General features: G+C 41.1%; 1 protein-coding gene across 1 annotated transcript in view; it reads right to left on the reverse strand.

The window, feature by feature from the left end:
• MMP14 (matrix metallopeptidase 14) overlaps nt 1–22,886 on the reverse strand; it is a 282,841-nt gene that overhangs the window by 91,825 nt on the left and 168,130 nt on the right. Inside the window, exons 6-7 of the mRNA XM_044057971.1 lie at nt 18,083–18,282; nt 416–554 (exon numbers count right to left, since the gene is read on the reverse strand). Of these exons, the coding sequence (XP_043913906.1) occupies nt 416–554; nt 18,083–18,282 (339 nt within the window). The remainder of the gene's footprint in view (nt 1–415; nt 555–18,082; nt 18,283–22,886) is intronic.

Raw genomic sequence — 22,886 nt, forward strand, 5'->3', positions numbered from 1 at the left:
GTGTGTGTGTGTGTGTGTGTGTGTGTGTGTGTGTGTGTGTGTGTGTGTGTGTGTGCATGTGTGTGTGTGTGTGGGGGGGGTTACTTTTATTCAAATTTATGGAATGTAACTTAATTTTAGCACTATTTAAGTTAACGGATGCAAACACACACACACACACACACACACACACACACACACACACACACACACACACACACACAGACACACACACAGACACACACACAGACACACACACAGACACACACACAGACACACACACACACACACACACAGTTAAAATGGCGCCACAGTTCCTGAAAACAGGTTAGCAATAGTGGAACATGAAAACATGGAAGCAATAGACTTTCACTTTAATGGCACAATAATGGTTCCTGTTAGTTCATCCAAACTGTATTTTTATTTTTAGTCATACCTTTAAAGAATACAAATTTTCCATCCTTTCTCTCATATGCAGCATTTATACTTGCAGGAAGTCCTCTCCAGAAGTGACCAATTGGCATTGGGTATCCATCCATAACCTGGCTATTACGTACACGCCAAAACCAGCGTTCCTGTAAAGATTAGATATATATGCTCATTCTAAAAATCAATTTCTCCCTGCCTCTGATTTTGAAATCACTGCATGTGGTGAGCAGTACTTGAAATACTGTCTGAAAAACAGGCTTCGTTCAATAAAATCTTTAACACGCAGAAAATGAAGCAGGCAACAGTGTTTAATCCAATGGCAATAAAAAGCTGTGTTTTGTTGTGTGTGTGTGTGTGTGTGTGTGTGTGTGTGTGTGTGTGTGTGTGTGTGTGTGTGCAGGTGTGTTTGTGTGTCTGGTACCATCTAGCTGCTGTAGTGAAGAATCTGTGCCAATGTCTTTAGCTCAGTTGATGCTCAATGATTTCTGCTAGAACATCAGACTAATGGACCAAATTTTTTAAACATAAAATCATAGCAGAAGGCACAAAAAAGGTATGTCATGCTCCAATTCATATACGATATCACGTAGGACAAGTTTTACATTGGACAGCATGAATGCATGAAATGCTGTATAAAGGCAAGTGGATCTGCTGTCTTTAGAGGTCCTAAACTACCAAGTGTAGCATCTTTGGTAGTCTTATACCTTCAAGAGACACTTTTTGACTAGGACTATTTATTATAAGCAAATGTATCTAGTTAAAAAAAGGCATATGATAGCAGTATTACATAAACAATCAGAAATAAATTACCACAGTTTCTTACCGCATTTACCTTTTCAATGAAATATACCTTTACGATGAAAATTACTTGAATTAAACATTTTTACCTCTCCCTTAAAACTCTTCGCTGCATCATTGTACAGAGAACCCTCAAGAACAGAGTTTGTCGCAATTAAGTCACTGAAATACCTTCATCCTCTTTCTGCTGATGTTGTTGTACTTATGTAGTCAGTGATCTTCAGTAATACACTTTTGCTTACAACTTTATTAAGGAGATCAGTACCAGACAAGATTTCGGACTAGTCAGATGGATAATTACTTAGTGGGAAAGAAACCATCAACAGTATGAAGACAGTTAGATAAGAAGAAAAGACAACAATGTGAAATGATTTACTTGTCATTGTTTGAATGAAAAAGGGACTCTGCTCCCTGCTAAAGTGTCAGTGCTCTGAATGCCAAGTGTAGACATGGGGGGTGGGGACAAAACTGCAGGAGAAAGGAGAGAATCTCTAACATCTTGCTTTTCCTTTAAACTTCTTTTCTGTATAGGGGCAAGCCCACCAGCACCCCCTAACGTGGGGAGGGGGGCAAGCCCACCTGCACTCCTGAACTTGTATATACTTACTCCAAAACCACTATGCCTCTGAGAAAATGGAATATTCAGAGAAAGAACAGCTGATATAAAATCTGTTTTATTGGCCATTCATTCTCCATGTTTTGAGACTCTACCATGTCCTGACATTTCAAATGGTATCAAGAATAAAGCAGAGAAATCCTACATAATCCTCCAACAACATTCACAAAAATGTGGGCATTATTGTCAAAAACAATAACAAAACTGTTCAACAGGCCACTAACCAAACAAGAGATTTGCAGAGACTACCAAAGAGCCATAGCAGTGCCTTTCCACAACTTGGGGAAATGAGAGGCAGCCAGAAAACTGGAGCCCAGTTTATGCAATCTCAGATGCAGGAAAACTAATGGCTCCCAATTGAAATGTCGGTTTTTGAAATGTCGAGTGCCAAAAAGCTTGAAAAAAAGGCAGAAAACCCAGAGAAGAGCAAATCTCGAAAATCACTCTTCTCCTTCAGACTTTTTTTTGTGGGAGGGTCAAATTTATAGATACCAACTCCTAGATCACCACACCTCGGAGAAAAGGGAATATTTCAAGAAATGGCATCTCTCTTAATATATATATTTCCAATCTTTCAAACAGTCTCTGCATTTGGGGACTTGCTCTAGCAGGTCCCAACATTTCAAACGGCTACCGTAAAGTACCGCTAAAGTACAAGGAAAGATATTGCGAGAAAGGGCTTACAGTCAGTTGCATAGACACCTAAGCCCATACTACAGCTGCTTTAAGCATGCCAGTTCAAGGTGGCAGTTGCTCAATGTCACTGCTGCTTGAAATACATAGACACGCATGCATATGCACACACACACACACACACACACACACACACACACACACACACACACACGCGCGCGCACACGCACATGCAGACTCGCCCTCACCCCCCCATACCCCCACCCCCACAAGTACATATCTGCTGTCACTGCTCACATGTGACTCATTAGTAGGCAGTGTCCCAGAGAAATAATGAAACAGCATCTTCTCCCAGATTCACATCTTAGAGGATAAGGAATCTGCAAAAGTGTTATTTTTGTCACATTTGCTGATACTGCCACAAGCTCAAGTGTATGATTTCCAAGAATTCAGATAGTCAAGTTCATGCAATAACAGTGCCCCACCCCCACCTCTCTTGAACTTGAAACCATATATCAGCATGCATATGTTGAAAACAGATCTATTACCACCTGTAACATGGTGTTCTATAACAATATAATAACAGCTATGAATGGAAAATTGTGCTGTGATGTAATTTACATAGATTTAACTTCAGCATTTGACAGGGTCATACACAACACTGTTCAATAAATTAGTACAACTAGGTATTGATGTGCTCTTGATAAGATGGATAGCTCCATGGCTTACAAATAGGACATGGCAAGTATCATACAGCAACTGGAAAGGCAAAATCCTTAGTTACAGTTAGGGTGTCCCACAGGGCTCTGTCCTAGGCCCCTGCTTGTTTAGATTGTATCTTTCAGACCTAACTTTTTCATCTGAGGTGTTCTACAGTCTATATGCAGACTGACCTGTAATTGGGTAAACTGATTACATGTTTTACAGACAAGGCATGTCTGGAAAATAACTTGATCATTTGGGCACAGCAGAATAATATGCTGATAAATGTATCAAAAACTAAGCATATGAGATCTGGTAGGTATAAATTGAAAGGTGAATATTTAATACAGCACACAGTGACTGAAACTGCAGACTCATTTAAGGACCTGGGTATATGGGTAGATTCAGTTATGAGTTTTTCTAATCATATCAACCAATTGGTTAATGATAGTTATAGAGCTATAGGTTGTATAAAAAATGTACAAAATCTAGGAAATCAAAAGCAATGAAGCACGGGTAAACTGGAAAGAGTACAACAGAAATATACCAAGGCTATCCATGGATGTGAAAATTTAAGTTATTACGAAAGAGTAAAATATCTTAAACTTGTACAATGTCTTACAGATATCTGAGAGGTGCTCTTATTCAGGTATATAGGGCATTTAGTGACAACTACCTCTGGGAAAGTTTGAGGTTAACAAAAAGTACTAGAGAATCGTCAGATAACCTATGTAGGAGATTCTGTAGGAATAAGAAGTGTACTAATTGGTTCTCTGACAGAGTAGCTGATGCATGGAACAGACTACCAAATTACATTAAAGCAAGTAATAGTTTAGACATTTTTAAGAACAGCCTGTATACTTACTATGGGACCAAGTGTTTTGGTATATTGGCAAGCTAGAAAAGCATTAATGCCCGTGCTTGAAATATTTGTATGTATGCATGTACCCCTCGAGCTTTAGGGATGCAATAAGCAGATGTAGAACACTGGACATTACTGGAAGAGAAACTGCAGGATATAAGTCAAGCAGTTAGAAAACAAATGCAACAAAGATGGCAAGAGCAGCAAAGGCTAAAGCTGAAAAGGAGTAAGCAAAATGGACCAAAAAAAAAGCAGCAGCAAAGTCTTCTTTGGCACATAACAGAAAAAAAGGGAGGGACAGAATTGTCCAGGCACAGAAAAGACGGGAGGAAAATCACAAATTACTGAGAAAAATCACTTTAATCTTCACAAAGGAAAGCAAGTGATAAGTACTATGCCAGTGGGGAGGGCAGGACAGAAAGTATACTTGAGTAACACTGACTTAATTGTAAATTATGGCTATATACTCACCGTAACTCTGCATCTGTGTTGTCTGTTTTCATCTTTCCACAACTGATGGGTCTTGGATCTGTCCTTGGCCACTCTGATAGACTTTAGGATCTGTAACTCGAGCTCCTCCCCTTAACCACAGTCACTCTCTTCTCCTCATTTACTTCAGATCAACTTTGCCCTCTATTAAGTTAACCACAGTATTAGAAAGTAGTATAAACTACTCAACAATCTTTGAGGTAAAAGGGGGAAAAGTATTAACTAAAGAGTAGAAAGGGTGAAGAAAACAGAGAAGAGATTTCTAGAGCCCACATAGCAAGACCATTAATAAATATCCCTAAGGGCACACTGACAGACCAGAAAAAGAACGGGGGACTGAAGAGTGAGACGTTGAAGAAGGATGAAAACAAGTAACACAGATGCATAGTTATAGTGAGTATATAACTATAACATCTGTTGTCTTTTTTGTCCATTCCTCAACTGATGGGAGAGAGTCCCCAGCTAGGGTGGTCTTGGGTGCTCCTCAAGGAAGGATATTCCCCAGTACAGCACAGCCAAAAGCTGCCCTTTTCCTAAACAAGACATCCAACTTCTAATGAGCTATAAAGATATGAGCACTGGACCATGTAAGCAGGTACACAAATGTCATCTATGGATGCTTTGGTGCAAAAAGCAGATGGGCTTTAGGATGTTTGTGTTATGATAGTCCTTTACTCTTGTAAACAAAGACAATGCAATTAATGAGCCATCTGGCTAAGGTTACCTTTGCCACTGCTTTACCCAATTTAGCTTTGGAAAAGGAAACAAACAGTTGTTCTGACTTTCTTTTTCTTTAGTTCTGTGAATGTAAAATTTGAGTTGTCTATACACATCTAATAAATGGAGCATACATTTACCTTTGTTAGAAAATTTTGGGAAGAAAACTGGTAGGTTAACAGCCTGGTTAAGAATAGCTTCTGACACCACTTTAGTCAGGAAGAAAGAGTTAGTCTAAAAAAATACTCTGACCTTATGAAAAATTAGATAAGGTGGCTGAGAAGAAAAAGCATGGTGCTCTGACATCTGTCTAGCCGATGTAATTGCAACCAAGAAAGGTGTTTTCCAGGATAAATACTTTAATTCTGCTCTGGCTGCAGGCTCGAAGGGGGGCTGAGTCAAGGCTTGAAGGATAAGTGTAAGGTTCCAAGGAGGATAAGGTCCTTAATAGAAGGCCAAAGCAGCAAAGTGCCTTTAAGAAATGTTTTGCACAATTTCAAGGAAGCTAGGGAAGAATTATTTTTGTGTAAATGAAAGTTTGATATTGCAGCTAGTTATACCTTAACTGTTGATTAACTAGCCCATTTATTACAAATGGATGCCAGGAAATCAAAAATGGTTGGAATCATTGCTGAAAATGGATCTAGACGTCTCTGATGGGTCCAAACAGAAAACCTTTCCACTTATTCTTGTAAATCTTCCTGGTAAAGTCTTTCTGGGATGACATAAGAATGTGGTGAACAAGGGAAGAAAGCCTGGAGTTTCTAGCTTTTACTGGAAATGCAGAAACCATGCAGTCAGCTTGAAAAACTGCATGCCTTGCCTCGCCCAGACATGTAATCTCTCATGCGGTCAGCTTGAGAGATTGCATATCTGGGAGAAGACAGCCGGACAGGTGAGACAGGAGGTCCTGAATAGGAATCAGCACCCAGGGAGAGTGAACTAGGTTAGATCACAGGAAAAAGAACCACAACTGGCGAGGCCAGAATGAGGCAATGAGGATAACCCTGCTCTTCCCCTGTAATGCTTTCTGAATAAACTCAGGGATGAGAGGAGTTGCAGAGATGGAAAACAGGAGACCAGAAGATGAATATGAACTAGAGTGTGTCTCATTAACTCCCCTTCTGCGAGGATCAGGGCAAAGTACCCACTGCACTTGGTACAGAGGGGAGAAACAAAGAGGTCGCAACATGGTTGACCCCATCTGTGAAATATCACTTTCCCCCCTGACTGACTGACAGACCACCTGTGAGGAAGTAAGATGGACCTGCTCAGTTTGTCTACTAGCACACTAGTTTTCCCTGGAATATGCATTGCCAATAGAAAGCAGTCAGAAGATATCACCCATTGCCAAACTCTCATAGCTTGCCGACATAGTGGGTAGGATTGGTTTACCCTGTTTGTTGATGCATTAGACCACAGACATGTTGTCTGTCTGAAGAGTATTCACTTATAAAGAGACAGCACCTTGAAACTCCTGCAACATTAATAGGACTGCTCTCATTTCTAGGATGTTGATGTGAAAACTGGCCACTGTCTGGGACCATGTGCCTTGGACTATCCTTCCCAAATAATGTACCACCCACCCTAGTTGGGAGGCTTCCACACCCAAGGCCACAGTGACTACGGATGCCTTCACAGCTGGGAGACATCCTTAGTCACTGTGGCCTTGGGTGCAGATAGTGTAAAAGGGTGGCCTCGAAAAACTTCTTGTAAGAGTCTACCGACATGCTATGTGATGCCTGCAGATGTTCGTGATATGAATGAGTGCAGTCAGTGGATGGTGTCTGATTAACCACTGTACCGCTAGAGTCCACTGTAACACTCTCATGTGAAAGTGAGCCAAAGGTATTAGTACTATCAATGCTGCTATTGACTCTACCAGTTGTAAAATTAATTTGGCTTGGGGGAGAATGAGGAGAAAGAATGTGTAATGCTTGTTTTCATAAAGTGTCTACTCCTGTCTGTGGTAAAGATTCAATTTGTGTTTGGTTATCTAGACAGGCACCAATGAACTCCAGGGACTGCATCAAGCAGAGGTGAGATTTGTTACAGTTATAGGAGTACCTAGTTGGAAAGATGGGTGGAGCAAGCAGTCCCTATCTTGACTGAGTAGAGGTTTGGTGAAAGCAGACAGGAGCCAGTCATGTAGATATGGAAATACTCAGAATCACTGCAGTCACAGCTGAGCCACAATCACTGCCATACATTTGGTGAACACCCTGGGGTGTGTGGTGAGATCAAAGGGCAGTGCTCTGAACTGGTAGTGACTGGCTCCCAACCTGAAGTGTAGATATCTCTTGGAGTATCTGTGTATCTTGATATGATGGTACGCATCATGGACACCTCTGGAACACATTCGATCATCCTTCCTCAACAGTGGTAGGATAGACTAAACCGTGACCATCTGGAACTTCAAATGCTTTATGAAGTGATTCAGACTGCTGAGATCCAAAATTGGTTTGAGGTCCCCTGTCTTCTTTGGCACTAAAAAGAATCTTGAGTAAGTTCGGGATCTTTGTTGGTCTGGGGAGACCATCTGGATGACTCTTTCCTCAGCAGCTTTTCTATTTCTATGGCTGCTGGTTTCTTCTGACTGGGTGGAATGTTGGGAATTCTTTTGTTGCATTGGGGGTAGAAGGAAAAGGTATATGTAATAATGTCTGGATATTACATGCCACACCCAAGTATCTTTGGTAATGGCTATCCAGGCTTCTGGGTGTGGAGATAAATGCCCCCCAACTGTCTCCAGAGTGCAGCAGTTGGGTAACCCCTCAGGGACACTGAAAAGGCTTCTTGGAGAAGGGTCCTTTGAAGGTCTGATGTTAAGGCCCATCTCTGCCACGGGGATGACATCTTCCATTAGAATTTCTCCCACTGCTGTAAGGGGATCCATCTCCATAGGATTCCTGGGAAAAACCTTATGTTTTTCTGAACCACAATTTTTTGCCACCTCTTTGATTTCAGGAGGAGGTCCTTTGAGGGGTAGAAAAACGGATTTCAGTGGCAGACAAAGTCTTCCTGTTTTGTTCACTTCAGGAGGGAGTCTCTCTTACCTTGGGGCCAAACTAGGTAGATCCATCAAAGGGGGATTTGAAGAACAAAGTCTTGAAGGGTTCTGCAAAATCACAATGGCACATCCAGAAGTGCCTCCTGATGGTTATTCCTAAAACTGATGATCTAGCTGCTCCCTCTGAGGCATGAAAAATAAATCTCATGGAAGCAGTGGACAGAGACTCAGGGCTGGCCAGTTGCAAAGAAACTGCCTTTTCTAACTCTGCAAACATGGACCCTGAGAGGCCATTGGAAACTGTTTGATCAATTCCCTCTGAAATCTTGTCACGTGTGCCAGATAATTCAGAGGCCTAAAGGCAAAGGCTGCTGAAGCATTGGTACACTTTCCGTATCTGTCCAAAGCCCTAGATTCCCTATTAAGGGGAGGGACAGAAGAATTCTGTTCAGCATGTTCTTTCCTAGTGGCTGCTGCAACCACCACAGCATCCACAGGGGGACGCTTGCCCCAGTGAGCCTTATCCTTAAGTGCTACGAAGTATCTGTCAGGGCATTTGGGAATGGGCTCCACGACATCCGGAGCCTTCCAGGCCCAGCAGGAGGTAAGGTCTGCCATCTCATCCACTAGGGGGACTACCCAAGTTGTAGCTGAGTAGATTCCAAAAGCTTCAAGAAACACTGATTCGTCTTAGGAAGGGGGTTCAGAGGACCAAACACCTTTCTGTCTCAGAAGTTTGAGTATTTCAGTGAATAAGACATCCTCAAGGGATGATCTGAGGGACCCTTCCTCTTCATCAAAGTCAGTGTCTTTGATTAAAGAGTCTTGTGAAAAAGTCTAGGTGTCTCCTCTTACGCATCCATTTCTGAGGGGGCTCATCAGTTAGAGGCTTCAGAGAGGATGTGGAAATGCCCACTGACTCCTGAAAGAGGACAGCCTCGGATCTTGACCAGACCGGATGTCCCAAAAGACAGTATGAAAAGAGGCAGCTTCCACATAAGACAGTCGAGTATGGGGTGGACCCGAGGGAGGCAAGGATGTCTCTTCCCTAGAAGCAGGGAAATCTCTCTCCATTACTTTGAAAGCCAAAGCTGCAGGGGGCCAAGCCTGGAGCTCACTGAATCCGAAGAAGCCTGTAAAGGATGAAACTCAATCCCTTCCAATTCCAGTTTCAAAGCAGAAGTTGGGGCCGAGCTGTCCAATGCCGAAGCTGCAAGGGCAAAAGATAACTCCAAGAACATAGTACTTTATCCTGGACGGGTCGGACCCATCTGGAGTCAAAGAGGGCCAAGTCTTCTGATCTAACACAGACATACTTTGGATGTCTTGTGTCCAAAATTTCCAAAACCCCTGGACAGATCGGAGTAGGAGTCAAAGGTTGGGGCTGTTTATTAGAAAGGCTCACGTTTCCAATGGGAGATGGAGAAAGAACAACACCCAACTCTGGGTTCTGAAAACATTCGCATCATCCTATCCACATCAGCTTCTGATAAGTTCGTAGGTGACCTGAGGGAGGATGAAGTGGCAAGTGGATGGGAAACACAAACATCTCCCGCAGAAAGGGAGGATATAATCTCAAAGTTAGTAATTCCAGTCAGAACCTAACAAGCAACCAAGGTGACTGACTTAGAACGGGTTGGATCCGAATAGGAGGATGGATTCAAAGTCTTTGACTTTGATAGGATCAAAGATGTGGAGGTGGCAAGATCCGACATGTTAGAAATCTTCCCAGGTGGAGTGGTACCTGAAGTCACAGGAGTGCTTCCATGAATCCTTAGGTTTGTCTTGAGCCTCTCCTGAAGATTTCTTGGAGGATGGGGTTCCAGATGTAGAAGATGGAAGAAGTCCTTTTAAAATTAGTTTGTTCTTTCTCTCAACCATGGCCCGGTTATTAAAACTAGCACAAATGTCACAATCCGTAATACGGTGAGCTGGGCCAAGACAATAGAGACAGTCCAAATGGCTGTCGGAATTGGGGATTTTGTGCCATCAAGTGTTACACTTTTTAAATCCAGTAGGGATATCAGACATCTCTAGATACCTACAAAAAGGAAAGGACTATAAACAATGGTAAGGGAGAGATACCAAGGGGGTAACAAAGACAGAAAGTACAATGGAAAAAACTACTTGATTCAAATGTAACAGAGTTAGGAGCTACTTAATTCAAAGGTAATAAAGTTATCTGAAGTTATCTAAATTTATTTACAAACACTTTTTTTAGCAGAGGAGAATAAGGAAGGGAAACAAAAGGGAAAAAAAAATAATGAAGTGAATAAGGAAGCTATAAAATCTCATTTATCTCACTATCCCACACTCGGGCTAGCTGTGGCCACTTCTTATCAATAAAAGGCAGCAAACGAGGTCTGGGTAACTAGGACAAATGAAGGATTAAGGGTAAGGGGAGAAGCTCGAGCTACAGAGCCTAACGTCTATCAGAGTGGCCAAGGACTGAAATGATGTTGGATTAGAAACCCATCAGCTGAAGAACAGATGAAAAGGACAACAGCAGATCAGCAGATGTTCAAATTCCTCAATGCTTCACTGCCTTACTGCCATTTTTGGTTATCCGCCAAAGTAACTCAGTACTGGCCAGCTTTCAAAAGCTCAGATTCCCCTCAATCTCTCCTCCTCTGACAGCTGTTTGACTGAGCATATCCTCAGAGTGAAGCCTTCAGCTGCCAGAGGAAGTGAGTGCTCAGGCTTGTTTGTTTCCACACAGAGAGAATGGAAACTACCTAAGCCAGGATCATCCAGCAAGAGTAAATATGCAGCCAATAACATATAAAAACCAAATCCAACAACAGAGTCAAAAGAGGTTGAAGCCTACCCCCAGCTATGCACAATCTGGTGGATGGGTACTGCCACTGAGGCAGTAAAGAATTCACACATCTACTGCTACAAGTAAGTAGGACTTACGCAACTGTACTATGTTCACTCTCACTGCCTTAGTGGCATTTTGGGTAGATTCCCAAAGCTTACCCTACCTGGGAGGTGAAATGATAAGAATCTAGGAATCCATGAAGAATGGTCATAGCAAAGCCTGCTCTGGGCCTTGAAAAGGAACCCAGTTTGCAGTGTTTTGTGAAAGTATGAACAGAGAACCAGGTTTCTGACTCTAGAGTGCTTATAGAGTACACCCCTGTCCAATATTCCATAGATGCGAATAACACCCTAGTCGAGTGAACCTTAACCTTCCTACCTGATTAGGAAACTTTAATTGCCAGGAAGAGATTTACCATGGCGGGAGTAACAGAAAACTGTAGCAGAGGACAACCATCATGCACGTTTGCTTAGAGACAGGTTAACTTGTCTTAACCCCTATATAGGGGACAAACAGCTATTCAGTATTCCTAAAGGGCTTTGTTCTGTCAAGGTAGTGCCTGAGCTGCCTGTATGCATCCAAGGTATGAAGAATGTTTTCTCCCTTGTTTTTTTGGCTCAGGATAGAACTCTGTCTTAATTCTAGGTAAATTCAGAAGCAATTTTAGGCTTGAATGATGGATTAGTTTGCAACGCATCCCTATCGTTGTGAAAAATCAGATAGTGTTGCCCACAACGACTGTTTGCATCTTAGAGACGCCTACTGCAGATATCAGAGCAATCAGTAAAACAGTCTTTCAAGTAATGAAAAGTAAACCAGCTTGACATGCAGGTTCAAAAGGAGGCAAGGTCAATTTTTCAAGAACAAAGCTGAAGTTCCAGGGAAGAGAATTTTGTTTTTAAGTTGTTCTCACACACGATACTCCTTTCATAAACTGCTTGACCACAAAAAAAAAAAAAAAAAAAAAAAGAGAGAGAGAGAGATAAAAAGAGGAGGATCCATGGGAAGACAAGCTGATACAGCCATAAGATGCACTCGGGCGTATATGACAAAATATCCCTAAGTAACTCTCACACATATATTTCAAAACCAGAGGGTCCCAACCCTTTAAACTCTGATATTGGCTAGGCACCACCTAAAAATACTCTTCCACTTGTAAACACAAGATTTTTTAGTTACAGGGTTTTCTTGCCTCCTTAAATACCTGCTGCACATACTGATGGAATAAGTGCCTAAAAGGTATCAAAACAGAATCATCTACACTGTCAGCTGCAACTGCTCTAAGCTGGGATGTACCATTCTTCCCTGAAGCTGGGTGAGCAGATCTAGTTGGTTAGGAAACTTTAATTGCCCTTGGCAAATTCTATTAAAAGGGAGAACTAACTTTGCTTGTGTGATAAAGGTACTGCAGAAAACTGATAATGTAAGCCACTCACAGCAAATCTCAAATATTTCCTGAAACTGGGAAGAACAGGAATACAATAAGCATCCTTGAGATATGGAGTCATCATGAAACAGTGGTCTGGAAGCAATGACAGGACTGACTGTAAGGTGAACATTTTGAATTTCAGAACAGTTACAAAAGGTGTTTAGAAAGTACAAATCTAGGACAGGTCACCAGCAGTGCTCCTTCTTTGGTATGAAAAAGATTCTAGAGTAAAACCCTTTGCCTTTGTGTACTAGTTCTACGACCCATGTTTCTACCATGTGATAGAGCAGTGGAGGAAAATGCTCTGTCTGGTCTGATGAGCATGGGGAAATTCCACTGAACGGGATAAGATTTTTTATCCACTGCCAAGTTTATTCTAATCAGAATTATTCACAGTATCAAAATGTCTGAGACTACCTGCAGTCAAGCTGTGAGGGAGCCTGGGAGAAGGAGGAAAAGGAGGGTGGGGTGATAGGGATGCTTTGTGACTTGGCATAGTCATTCCTTGCAGGGGTTTGATTCTTTTCCAGAAAGGATCTCCTCATTTGGTTTCAAAGAATTATCCTCCTGCCATTTTATAGGTGTATACTAGGCTAACAACCACTTGGGGCCTTATAAGCCTGGCCCTGCAACCCAAACGTGACCCCACTGAATGGATTTATATAAAGAGTGATTAGACTGCCTCTGTTCATCAGAGCCATAGGTGGTCCAAGTTGAGCTTAAATAAGGTTAGGGAAAGAACGTGGCTTCACATGTATGTAGACCCTGTTCCAAAGAAATATACCCATCTCTCCAACATGTCCTATTTAGGTTGCATGCAGAATTTAAGTCTTTTGATCTAGTAGTTCTGATGCTGTTTGTTTTGCGGATGTGAAAAAAGTTCATCAAAACAGGGTCCAGGAATACCTTGTATGCCAGGCAAAGATCACCTCTTAGAAGTCTGTATGATACAGAGTAGAGAGGCAGGGCTTTGAGGTGATCAGTGCAAGACATTGGGTTTACTCCCTGTATTATTTTTGTAAGGAACCTTTGTGGACATTTCAGCTGCTGCACTGTCTGGTCAGGTGCCTGCTAAAAGGGGCATTGTACTCTATGATGGATCTGATGAGGGCCAAGTACAGTGGTATGATGACCTTTCTGGACCTAGACGCCATGCCCTTGCTTTTAAGCTGAGCAACACTTAATGAATTTCTTACCAACTTGGACACATGCATGTCGAAGGCTAGGTTAGTATCTACATGAGTTCCTAGATCCCTGACTGAAATCAACTTTTTGAGGTGTTTTATGGATGACAGTTGCAACAGGGTGGCCAACTTCCCAAGAGATACTATAATGCATTTCTTGGTATTGAGTTTTAAGCCATGGCTTTGGCACCAAGTATTTGTCTGTGTTTTACCATCCTGAAGGGTGTTCTCATCTTGGGGGAATTTAATGACTGCTCCCAGTTTGCAATCATCTGCGAACTTGGTTAGCCAGAGGCCTTTGACATTGGCTCTGACATCCAAGAACTAGATGCCAAAAAGGAGTGGGCCTAGCACACAGCCCTGGGAAGTCCCCTGGTGACTAACCTCTTTGTGGAGGTGGCCTCACTGATTCTAATCTAATATTATCACAATAAGCACTTAAAGTTTCTAGAAATAAATTATGGCCCGCATACAAGTGAACTCTACCAAAATGTCTTATTATCACAAAAAAGCCGTTTGAAATGTGCTCAGAATTCTTTTATAACTGAAAGAAGTTAAAGAATTTCCAGTATGCAATGTCCAAATACCAAATCAACCGATGTGCCAAACAAGTGTAAAAATTAACTCCACACACTTTAACCACATTAAACTGCCATGTAATGACATTTAATACCAATTTAAACTGCATTTTCTTGTCAGAGAGTAAAATCTTCACCGTACATTCAAATAACGTAATTCATGGTACTACTGTAATCCAATGTTAAAAATTGACAGAGCAGAGCCATGAATACAGTAAATAACGTATAAATGATGAAACATCCAAGTTCTGCAGTACTGCCCTAACACAAGATGAAAGGCAGAGTAACAGCAGCAAAGATAGGCATGATTAATTTAAGGTCTGACTGCCCAATACAGCCCCTAGTGTTCAACAGCACACATATGCACTGAACCTCTGAGAGAAATACTGAAAGTTTCCTCAGAAACAGTAAAAACAAGCATCTGACAAAGACAGAAGCTGCATAAACACTGCTACTGCCACAGGAATTACTGTAAACTCTGGTGGACATAAAATGTTAAAATAAATATTTTAAAATAAACAAAAATAGAAAGAGAATAATAAATCTAATGAAAAAAATGAGAGTAAGGAGGCTTCCCAGATGCTCAGCATTGGATCCTGTGAAGAGTCAAAACACTTTTCTCTGGAAGGCAAAAAAAGACTGAACACACACTTCCTGTGACAGCAGAAGTCTTCCCTCCCAGGATATACTCGGTTAATCAGCTGTCACAAGAAGAGAGGGAGGGAAGCTGGAGCTTTTGAAGGCTGGACATCAGTGGGTTACCTTGACAAATAACCTAAAATGCCACTCGAGGCACATTAGAGAGATCAGTGGACAGACACAAGGATAGAGAAGGAAGAGATACACAGGAAGATGGCTGCCTTTATGGAGGAGGGATGATAAAGCACAAGGACCAGATGGCCTCCTCCCAGAGTTCTCAGAAATCTAGGCAGTGGGTCAGCAGACCTTCTGATTGAGATCTTCCACTGATCAATGATTACTGCAGAAATGCCACTGGACTGGAAGACAGCAAGTGCAGAACCACTGTACGAGAGAAGCAGAACAAATCTGGAGAATTATAAGCTTATTAGCTTAACAACAGAGAGTAGGGCAAGAATTCCAAGGGGGAAAGGCTGGTAGCACATTTACAGAATAATCTGCAGGACACCAACCAACATGGTTTCATGGCCAGAAGGAGATATCAGTCATACCTGATACACTTTTAAGACCAAGTTACAGGTGAGCGTGACAGGGGACTGCTGGCAGCCATAGCCTACCTGGACTTTTGCAAGGCATTTTACTTTGCCCCACATGTACATTTAAAAGGAAAATCTGGAAAGGCTGAGGTTAGGATAAGGACTGATGACTTGTATATTTGCATCACTAAAAGGTAGATAATCCACAGAAAGTTGTGACAAGATGAGCAATGTCAGGAATTAGAAAGCGAATGATGAAGTATTACGGAGGTCTCTTCTGGGTCCAGTGTTCTACAATATGTTTGTCTCAAATGTATCTGAGGGATTAGAGGACATGACCAACATCTTCAATGATAATAACACACAGACAGATGCACTAGCAGAGGACAACAGATGACTCTAGCAATTTTGGAAAGCCTGAAAGTGGGCAGAAATATGACAGTTGAGGTTCAATGAAAACCAAAGCAAAGTGCTACACTTAACTTCACACCAGGGTTGTTGTGGCCTATGAGCTGAGGGGAATGGTGCTGTTGGCAGCAGAGTAGTAAATGGAGGTGAGGGCACTGATTATGCTTACACTGTACCACCAAGCTTACACTGTACCACCAAGTTCAGACTGAGGCAACAGTGACAGCAGCAAATACAATACCAGGGTGAATCCTTAGAGAGAAGATTCCAGAAGTAAAGGAGTACTGCTTCCAGTCTACAAGACCTTGTTGTCAGACCACAACATGACTTCTGTGTGCAGTTCTGGAGGCCATATAAGAAAGCACTACTTTAAGCTGCAGGAAAGAATCCTAAAAGAGGGCAACAGAAAGATCCCAGAGATGTTAAGAGATGGACTCTCTTCTCACCCTAGACCAGAATAAATACAGGGTCATGATACTGGAGCACTAAGACCATGTCACAGAGATGTGAAGGGAATCATTCTGAACAGGAAAGACAGCTTGCTCAGAGGGATAAGGAGGACGGAGAAGAGTATTGTCTGACTCTCCAAAAGTTTTTTTTTTAACCAGGAGAGCTATGGACCCTTGAATATACTAAAAGAATAGATGGTAGACAAGTGGAAAAAAGTAAAGGGGAAGGGTGGGAAAAGGGGCACTCGAAATGGAAAGCCAGACAGGTTTATTGTCCCCATCTAACATTAAGCAAATGTAAAGCAACGCAAATTAGGATGGATTTGAAATCACGAGGTCATTGCTGTTTTACTCAAGTTTAGTTTTTATGATTAATAACAAGGTAAGTGGACAAAAGAAACCTACTCAGTGTTATCTACACTTCAGCATGCAGTTAAGCCTCTGCAGGACAGAGCTGATGGCTTTACTTAGGTGGCCAGAAGTAGAAGGAAAAAAATTGCTTGATGGAGTTACAAAATGGCTAAAAGGAAGAACAAAATGGTGGTGGTAAATGGAACACTGTCGCATAAGGAGGGAAGCATCAGAATGCCACAAGTGTTGGTCATGGGGATGAAGCTCTTCAACATGTACACTGAAGAGATATGTAAGGCACTGAGAATGGATGAATAATGATCTGCTCACATATTAATTAGTTCAGCACAAAAAATGCAAGTAACAGACATTCTCGATGTTCCATACCTCATTACCCATTTTAAGTAACTCTACAGAAATGCAATTTGAAGTTTCCAATTGTGAAAACAATGTCAATTTCTGAGTAGAAGTCTAATAAGCAAAATATGTGGCACTGCCAGTAAAAGTCTCTTGTAGCTTACAATTACAGCATTAGTGAAAACATATACTGGAAAGCACTTATTTGTGGAAAGAACGATGAAACTGGGAATGCCAATTAAGGTTTCTGCATGCAAAACCATTCTGGTGATGGTAAGATTTCAAAAATCGATGCAAGTCTGTACAAAAGCATAACACAGCATTAGAAAAATAAAATGGGAAATGAGGACTCTATACAAAATTTTCTCTTAGCTCCAAACAGTTGTATAATGGGAATTCTCAATAAGACATCTGGTCTTTCTACCAGCAGACTCTATATTTTAACAGTAAGATTTAAAAAAGTATGTGTTGCAAAAATCTAACTGATCCTATAGACCTTGAAAATGAGACAGGATCTCACAGGACAGTCCTGTAGTGTATCACAAGCTCATTTTTTAATAACTGAAATTTGATGGATGAAGGAAAAACTGTACAGATATTTTGGAAAACTATTAGTGCAGAACACTGCTAGGTATTAAGTTCTCAGTTTTGTAGACTTCTACAGAGAAGAAAACGAAATAAGATTTGATATAAAGAAAAGACACAATGCAATAACCCATGGTTACTGTTCTCTTGTACTATACAGCAAGGTTTAGAAAACCTAAACAGTAATATTGACTGCAATCTTGTGCTTCAGGTCTGCCCTGTCTTGCTACTTCATTAGCATGGTGGTAATGAATTCAGAATGGCATTTTTTAATGTGAAGCTGTTGTTTTCCTGATGTTTTGTCTCTGAAGTTCAAAACACAAAATGCTAACATAAAAACTCTAAATGGAAAAGAAAGAAAAGTAGATTGTTTTTAAAAGTATTTGCTTACCTGCACTTTTAAGACGCTTATTAAAATTAAACATTTTCTACTGTACTAAATGATAGAAAGCTCAATAAACCCCACCAACCCCAAATCATTCAACAAAAATTTGAAACATGATGCATTACCTTAAACACAAATGTTTCTCCTCGCAGAACTGCAATAGTATCAAAGTTTCCATCACATATATTTGGTCCATAACGTGGTTGATCTGGAACATTGGGGTAATCAGTCACATCTGGTTTCACTGGCTTCCTGGATGGTGGAACATGAGGTCTCCTTGTGGGTCTAGGAGGTAAAGTTGGATTAGGATTTCTGCGATGAGTACCTAGTGTATAAAAGAAAAAAATATATATCCTTAAGCACTACTCATTGTGCTTACAGCTTACTTTCTTTCCACTTCTGAGGCATGCAGCCTGGGATACTACTGTCAATGTTCTAGTGTTTCTCAGGCCCTAACCTAAGACATTCTTTTTGACCTCTGAAATTAGGTCAGACCAAATGTGGTCCTACTGACAAGTAGATTCCATGGAAGACAGTGTGAGAGAGAGAGAGAGAAAAAAAAACAATGATCTTGAGTGTAGCACCATTCTTCAATGCAATAAGCACAGTCACATCAGGAACAAAGGGCTGACATTAATGTAAAGTCCATGAACCTTCCTCCTACTCAGTCTTGCTCAGACTTGCACAGTGACACAATACAATATCTTTTTACACAGCAGCACCAACAGGCTTCATCAGGGATCTTCCTTGCACAAAAAACAGTGCTTTTCCAGGAAAGCAGAGCTGGCATAATTCAGCAAAGTATTACTGCACTTCTGCTAAGCAATCCTGGTGTGAAGAAACACCTGGAAGGTGTGGAACTAATAGCAACACGGCAGGAAAAGGATGTGGTGATGGTGTTCACATCCGAACTGGACCACCTGGAGCAGTGAGAGGGCGATGGCAGTAGCACACAAAGCGCCAGGATGTATCATCGGGAGATATATTCCAGAGACAAGTAGGTAGTGATTCCACTCTACACCACCTTAGTCAGGCCACACCTGACGTACTGTGTGCAATTCCAGAAGCCAAAAAGGAAACAGACATCAAGCTGCTGCAAGGAATTCAGAAGAAATCTACCACAAATCTCTACAAGATATAGGGAAAGGAATATTACCAGAAGCCATAGGATCTGGCGCTCTTCTCACCTGAAACTAAAAAGGACAGGGCATGACATTGACAAACAAGGTCATGTCAGAGTAATAAGAAAGGTTCACTCTAAATGGGAAGAAGAGATGGACAAAGAGGAGATGCACACAGCAAACTGTAAAGATTATTTCCTGCATCTTAGAAAGTCTTTATTCACAGAATGGGAAGAGGACTCATGGAATGGACTGCCACAATGAGAATCTATAGAAGCATTCAAGTGGCCATGGGGGCAGGTAGAAAATAGTAAAGTGGAAGTAAGGACAGAAGGGAAGCAGAAAACTAAAAAGGAACCACAGATATGATTACTGTCTTCCTCTGTAGTCAAACATATGCAACGATAAACTAAACAAACTGCATCTCTCTGCCTGCTTCTATTAATACATACTTCAATTCACTTCACACGCAAAAAAAAAAATTCATGTTACAGGCAGAAATCTACCTAATGGACATGCCGACACAACACCTCCATTACTACCCAAGTGAATTTGTGTCCATCAGAAAAACAACCACCAGTACATTAACAGCTTAACCAGTACTATATAAAAAGTATGAACATGTTAAATGCATTTGTCTAAGTCGTAAAAACTACAGACATCTCGTAACAGCCCACTGCTCACAGCAGGAAGCTCAAGTAAACATTCATAAGAAACATATCCTCAAGTTTGTAGAGTTACAAGACAGCACACACACAAACACTAAATTTAAAAAAAAGTAAACTGATGGTAAAACCCTGGACCACCATGACTATGTGGGAATTAGCCTTGTCCCCATACCCCTTTACTTTATTACTCTCACTCTGAGATCACTACACCTCAAATAAACAGCTACTGCTGACAGGTAAGGAAACACTAGCCTCACTCTTTCTCCAGCAGGCTGCACATTAGGAGATGGTACATACACTATATTCTCAAGCAGCAATATAGAGCTCCTAGAAGTGACAAACACATCAGCAACTGACACCTTAATTGATTCTGCCTAACAACTGACTGAAGCTGTATTTCCGACAACAGGCCAGGATATATTAACTTCAAATGCTAACAGGCATCAGTCCCATCATTCTCACACGGCCATCTTTCAATACAATACATTTTAATGAGGCCTAGAAACTGAAAGCATGCATATGTAAAGTCTTCACATATTCATTAAATAATGAAATCACATCAGGATATGGTTATGTACAAAACTTCAGAGAACATGGGGGAAAGTCAAATGTGTTTGCACACAGTCTCAAAAATAACCATAATAAATCATCTAATACAAATACATGCAAGGATGTTCTAGTCTTCATACTTCTTAGTACATAAATTCAAAAAGGATCATTGAAGATACAGTCAACGGCTAACTCCTCTGACCTATTAGCATTTCCAGTAATTATTTGGTGGCATCCAGTCGCCGATCCTTGACATGCCAAATATTTTTCCCCATGTTAAATGGCCATCACTCTAGCTAAAGCAGATCATTGCTACAAGGTGGAAAAAAAAAAAAAAAACACAACAGGCAAAATGGCATGCTATTACAATTATTACTAACATTTTCATCTGTTTTTTTTTTTTTTTTTTTTGTGATTAAAACATTTCAAAAATTTAACTACCACCTCAGAGTGCTGTCAGCTCACAATAGGAATTATGGCTGCTCTGTCTAAAGCCTTTTAATTGTTACATTTTAGCATCACATTCCACACTACAGGGGAGGTGGGCCAGTCAACTCAATGTTACTAAGTTCAAGCAATACTTACCAAAACAAATAATTAAGTACATGACTTTCTATCTCCAAAGTAAATGCCAATTAAAACTGGAGACCTTACAACTCAATTCCAAGGTCCACAAACTGCAAATATAAACCTCAATTATTACTTCTGCAATCCACTATTAAACCAAGAAATGCACCCACAAGATTTGAAAGTGTATTACTGAACACCCTGAAGAGGCCCTCTTTACATACCCTGCGACTACTACATCTAACCCACACACTCAAGCCACGGTGCGTATACAATTTTAACTAATTCAGTTTCTCATGCTCAGTCACAAACTGTAAGTTAATAACATGTTGTTTAAGGAAGAGAAGTACAGTACGTGCCTACAGCTACTACCAGCTATGGTGCCCATTACTGTTCTTTTACCAAGTTGGGCACTACCTACAAATCTGCTTTTCTGAGATCAAAGAAGTTAAAGCAATGTACCCCTTAAAGGCACCTAGCTGATATACTTTCTAGGGGAAACTATTTTTAGACTGCTGCTCCTACATCTACTGAAGCTTTGATTACTCAGGATCTCTTATTTTATCCACTGAAATCACATTTAAAATCCTCAGATGCACCATCTCTTTAACCTTCTGACAGCTGCAGGCTACAGTCTTCCCATCACTAACCTGGAGACTCTTCAGGTTCACATTAAAAAAATTCCAACTCATCAATTTCCACTATACAAACTGTCAAGGCACCCCTCACATCTTAAGATTTCTAGAATATCAGTAAATCCCCTTAGTGAACTAATTTATGCACATTTCCCAGCTCAGGTAAAACAGAACAAAATGCTGTGCCATCTTGTTTTCTTTTCTCAGGCCATTTTATTCAGTTTTTCTTGCCCTAGATGTCAGGTGCCCCCCAAATGGGGAGCAAATATATATATATATATATATATATATATATATATATATATATAAACAGAAATATATATAAATGCACTTTTAGCAACATAACTTTAACTTCATCTAATAGCAAATACACCACAAAGGCTTTAGTATATAGTGAAGGAAAGAAAAGGTATAGAAAAGGGGGATGGCGGGTGGGTAACCCGGACTGCAACAGTGAATACACTCGAACATCTACATTTATGGTACGTGTACACAACTGTACTATGTTCTTCGTATTTCACTGTTGCAGTCATTACATTTGGGTAGAATCCCAAAGCTATGGATGGGAGGATGGAGCTAAACAGCATTAGGAGCAGCTATAAGGCCCTGCAGAACTGCAGTGGCAAAGCCTGCCCTGAATTTGGAGAAGAGAGGCAAATGATAATGCTTTTTGAAGGTATGAACAGAGCACCAAGTAGCAGCCTCTAAAATATCTTTGGTTGGAACCCCTCTGAGAAAAGCTGCTGAGGTAGAGGCAGCCCTGGTGGAATGAGATCTGATCCCCTTGGGCACAGGTTTACCATGGTGCAGGTAGCAGAAACGAATGCAGTGGCTTATCCACTTAGAAATAGTCTGCTTTGATATAGCCTTCCCCTCTGACCCTGCAGCAAATGCTACCAGTAGTTGCTCAGACTTTCTTAGAGATCTGGTCCTATTCAAGTAGAATCTTAGTTGTCTGTGTACGTCCAATGAATGCAGAATCCGCTCCCCCTTGTTCTGCGGATTTGGGTAAAAAGCTGGCAGGTGAATTGTCTGGTTAAGAGCCACACTGGATACCATCTTAGGCAAAAAAGAAGGATTGGTCCTGAGGGACACCCTGTCTGGGTAAAACGTAATAAAAGGCTCCACAGCCATGAGAGCCTGTAGTTCTGAAACCATTCTTGCTGCAGTGCCAAGAGAAAAGCTGTTTTCCAAGATAGAAATTTTATATCCACAGTAGCTGCTGGTTCAAAAGGAGGCATGGTGATTTTTCTCCAGCACAAAAAAGAGGTCCCATGCAGGAGTTGGAGATCTTCTGGGAGGCCTTACATTTTTGGCCTCTCTAAGATACTGTTTAAGCAGAGGATGAGAAAAGAGGGGAGGCTCTGTGTTGTAATGAGCCGAGATGGC

The sequence above is a fragment of the Protopterus annectens genome, chromosome 16.part0, assembly GCF_019279795.1.
Source record: "Protopterus annectens isolate FY-2018-M chromosome 16.part0, PAN1.0, whole genome shotgun sequence".
Taxonomy (NCBI): Eukaryota; Metazoa; Chordata; order Ceratodontiformes; family Protopteridae; genus Protopterus; species Protopterus annectens.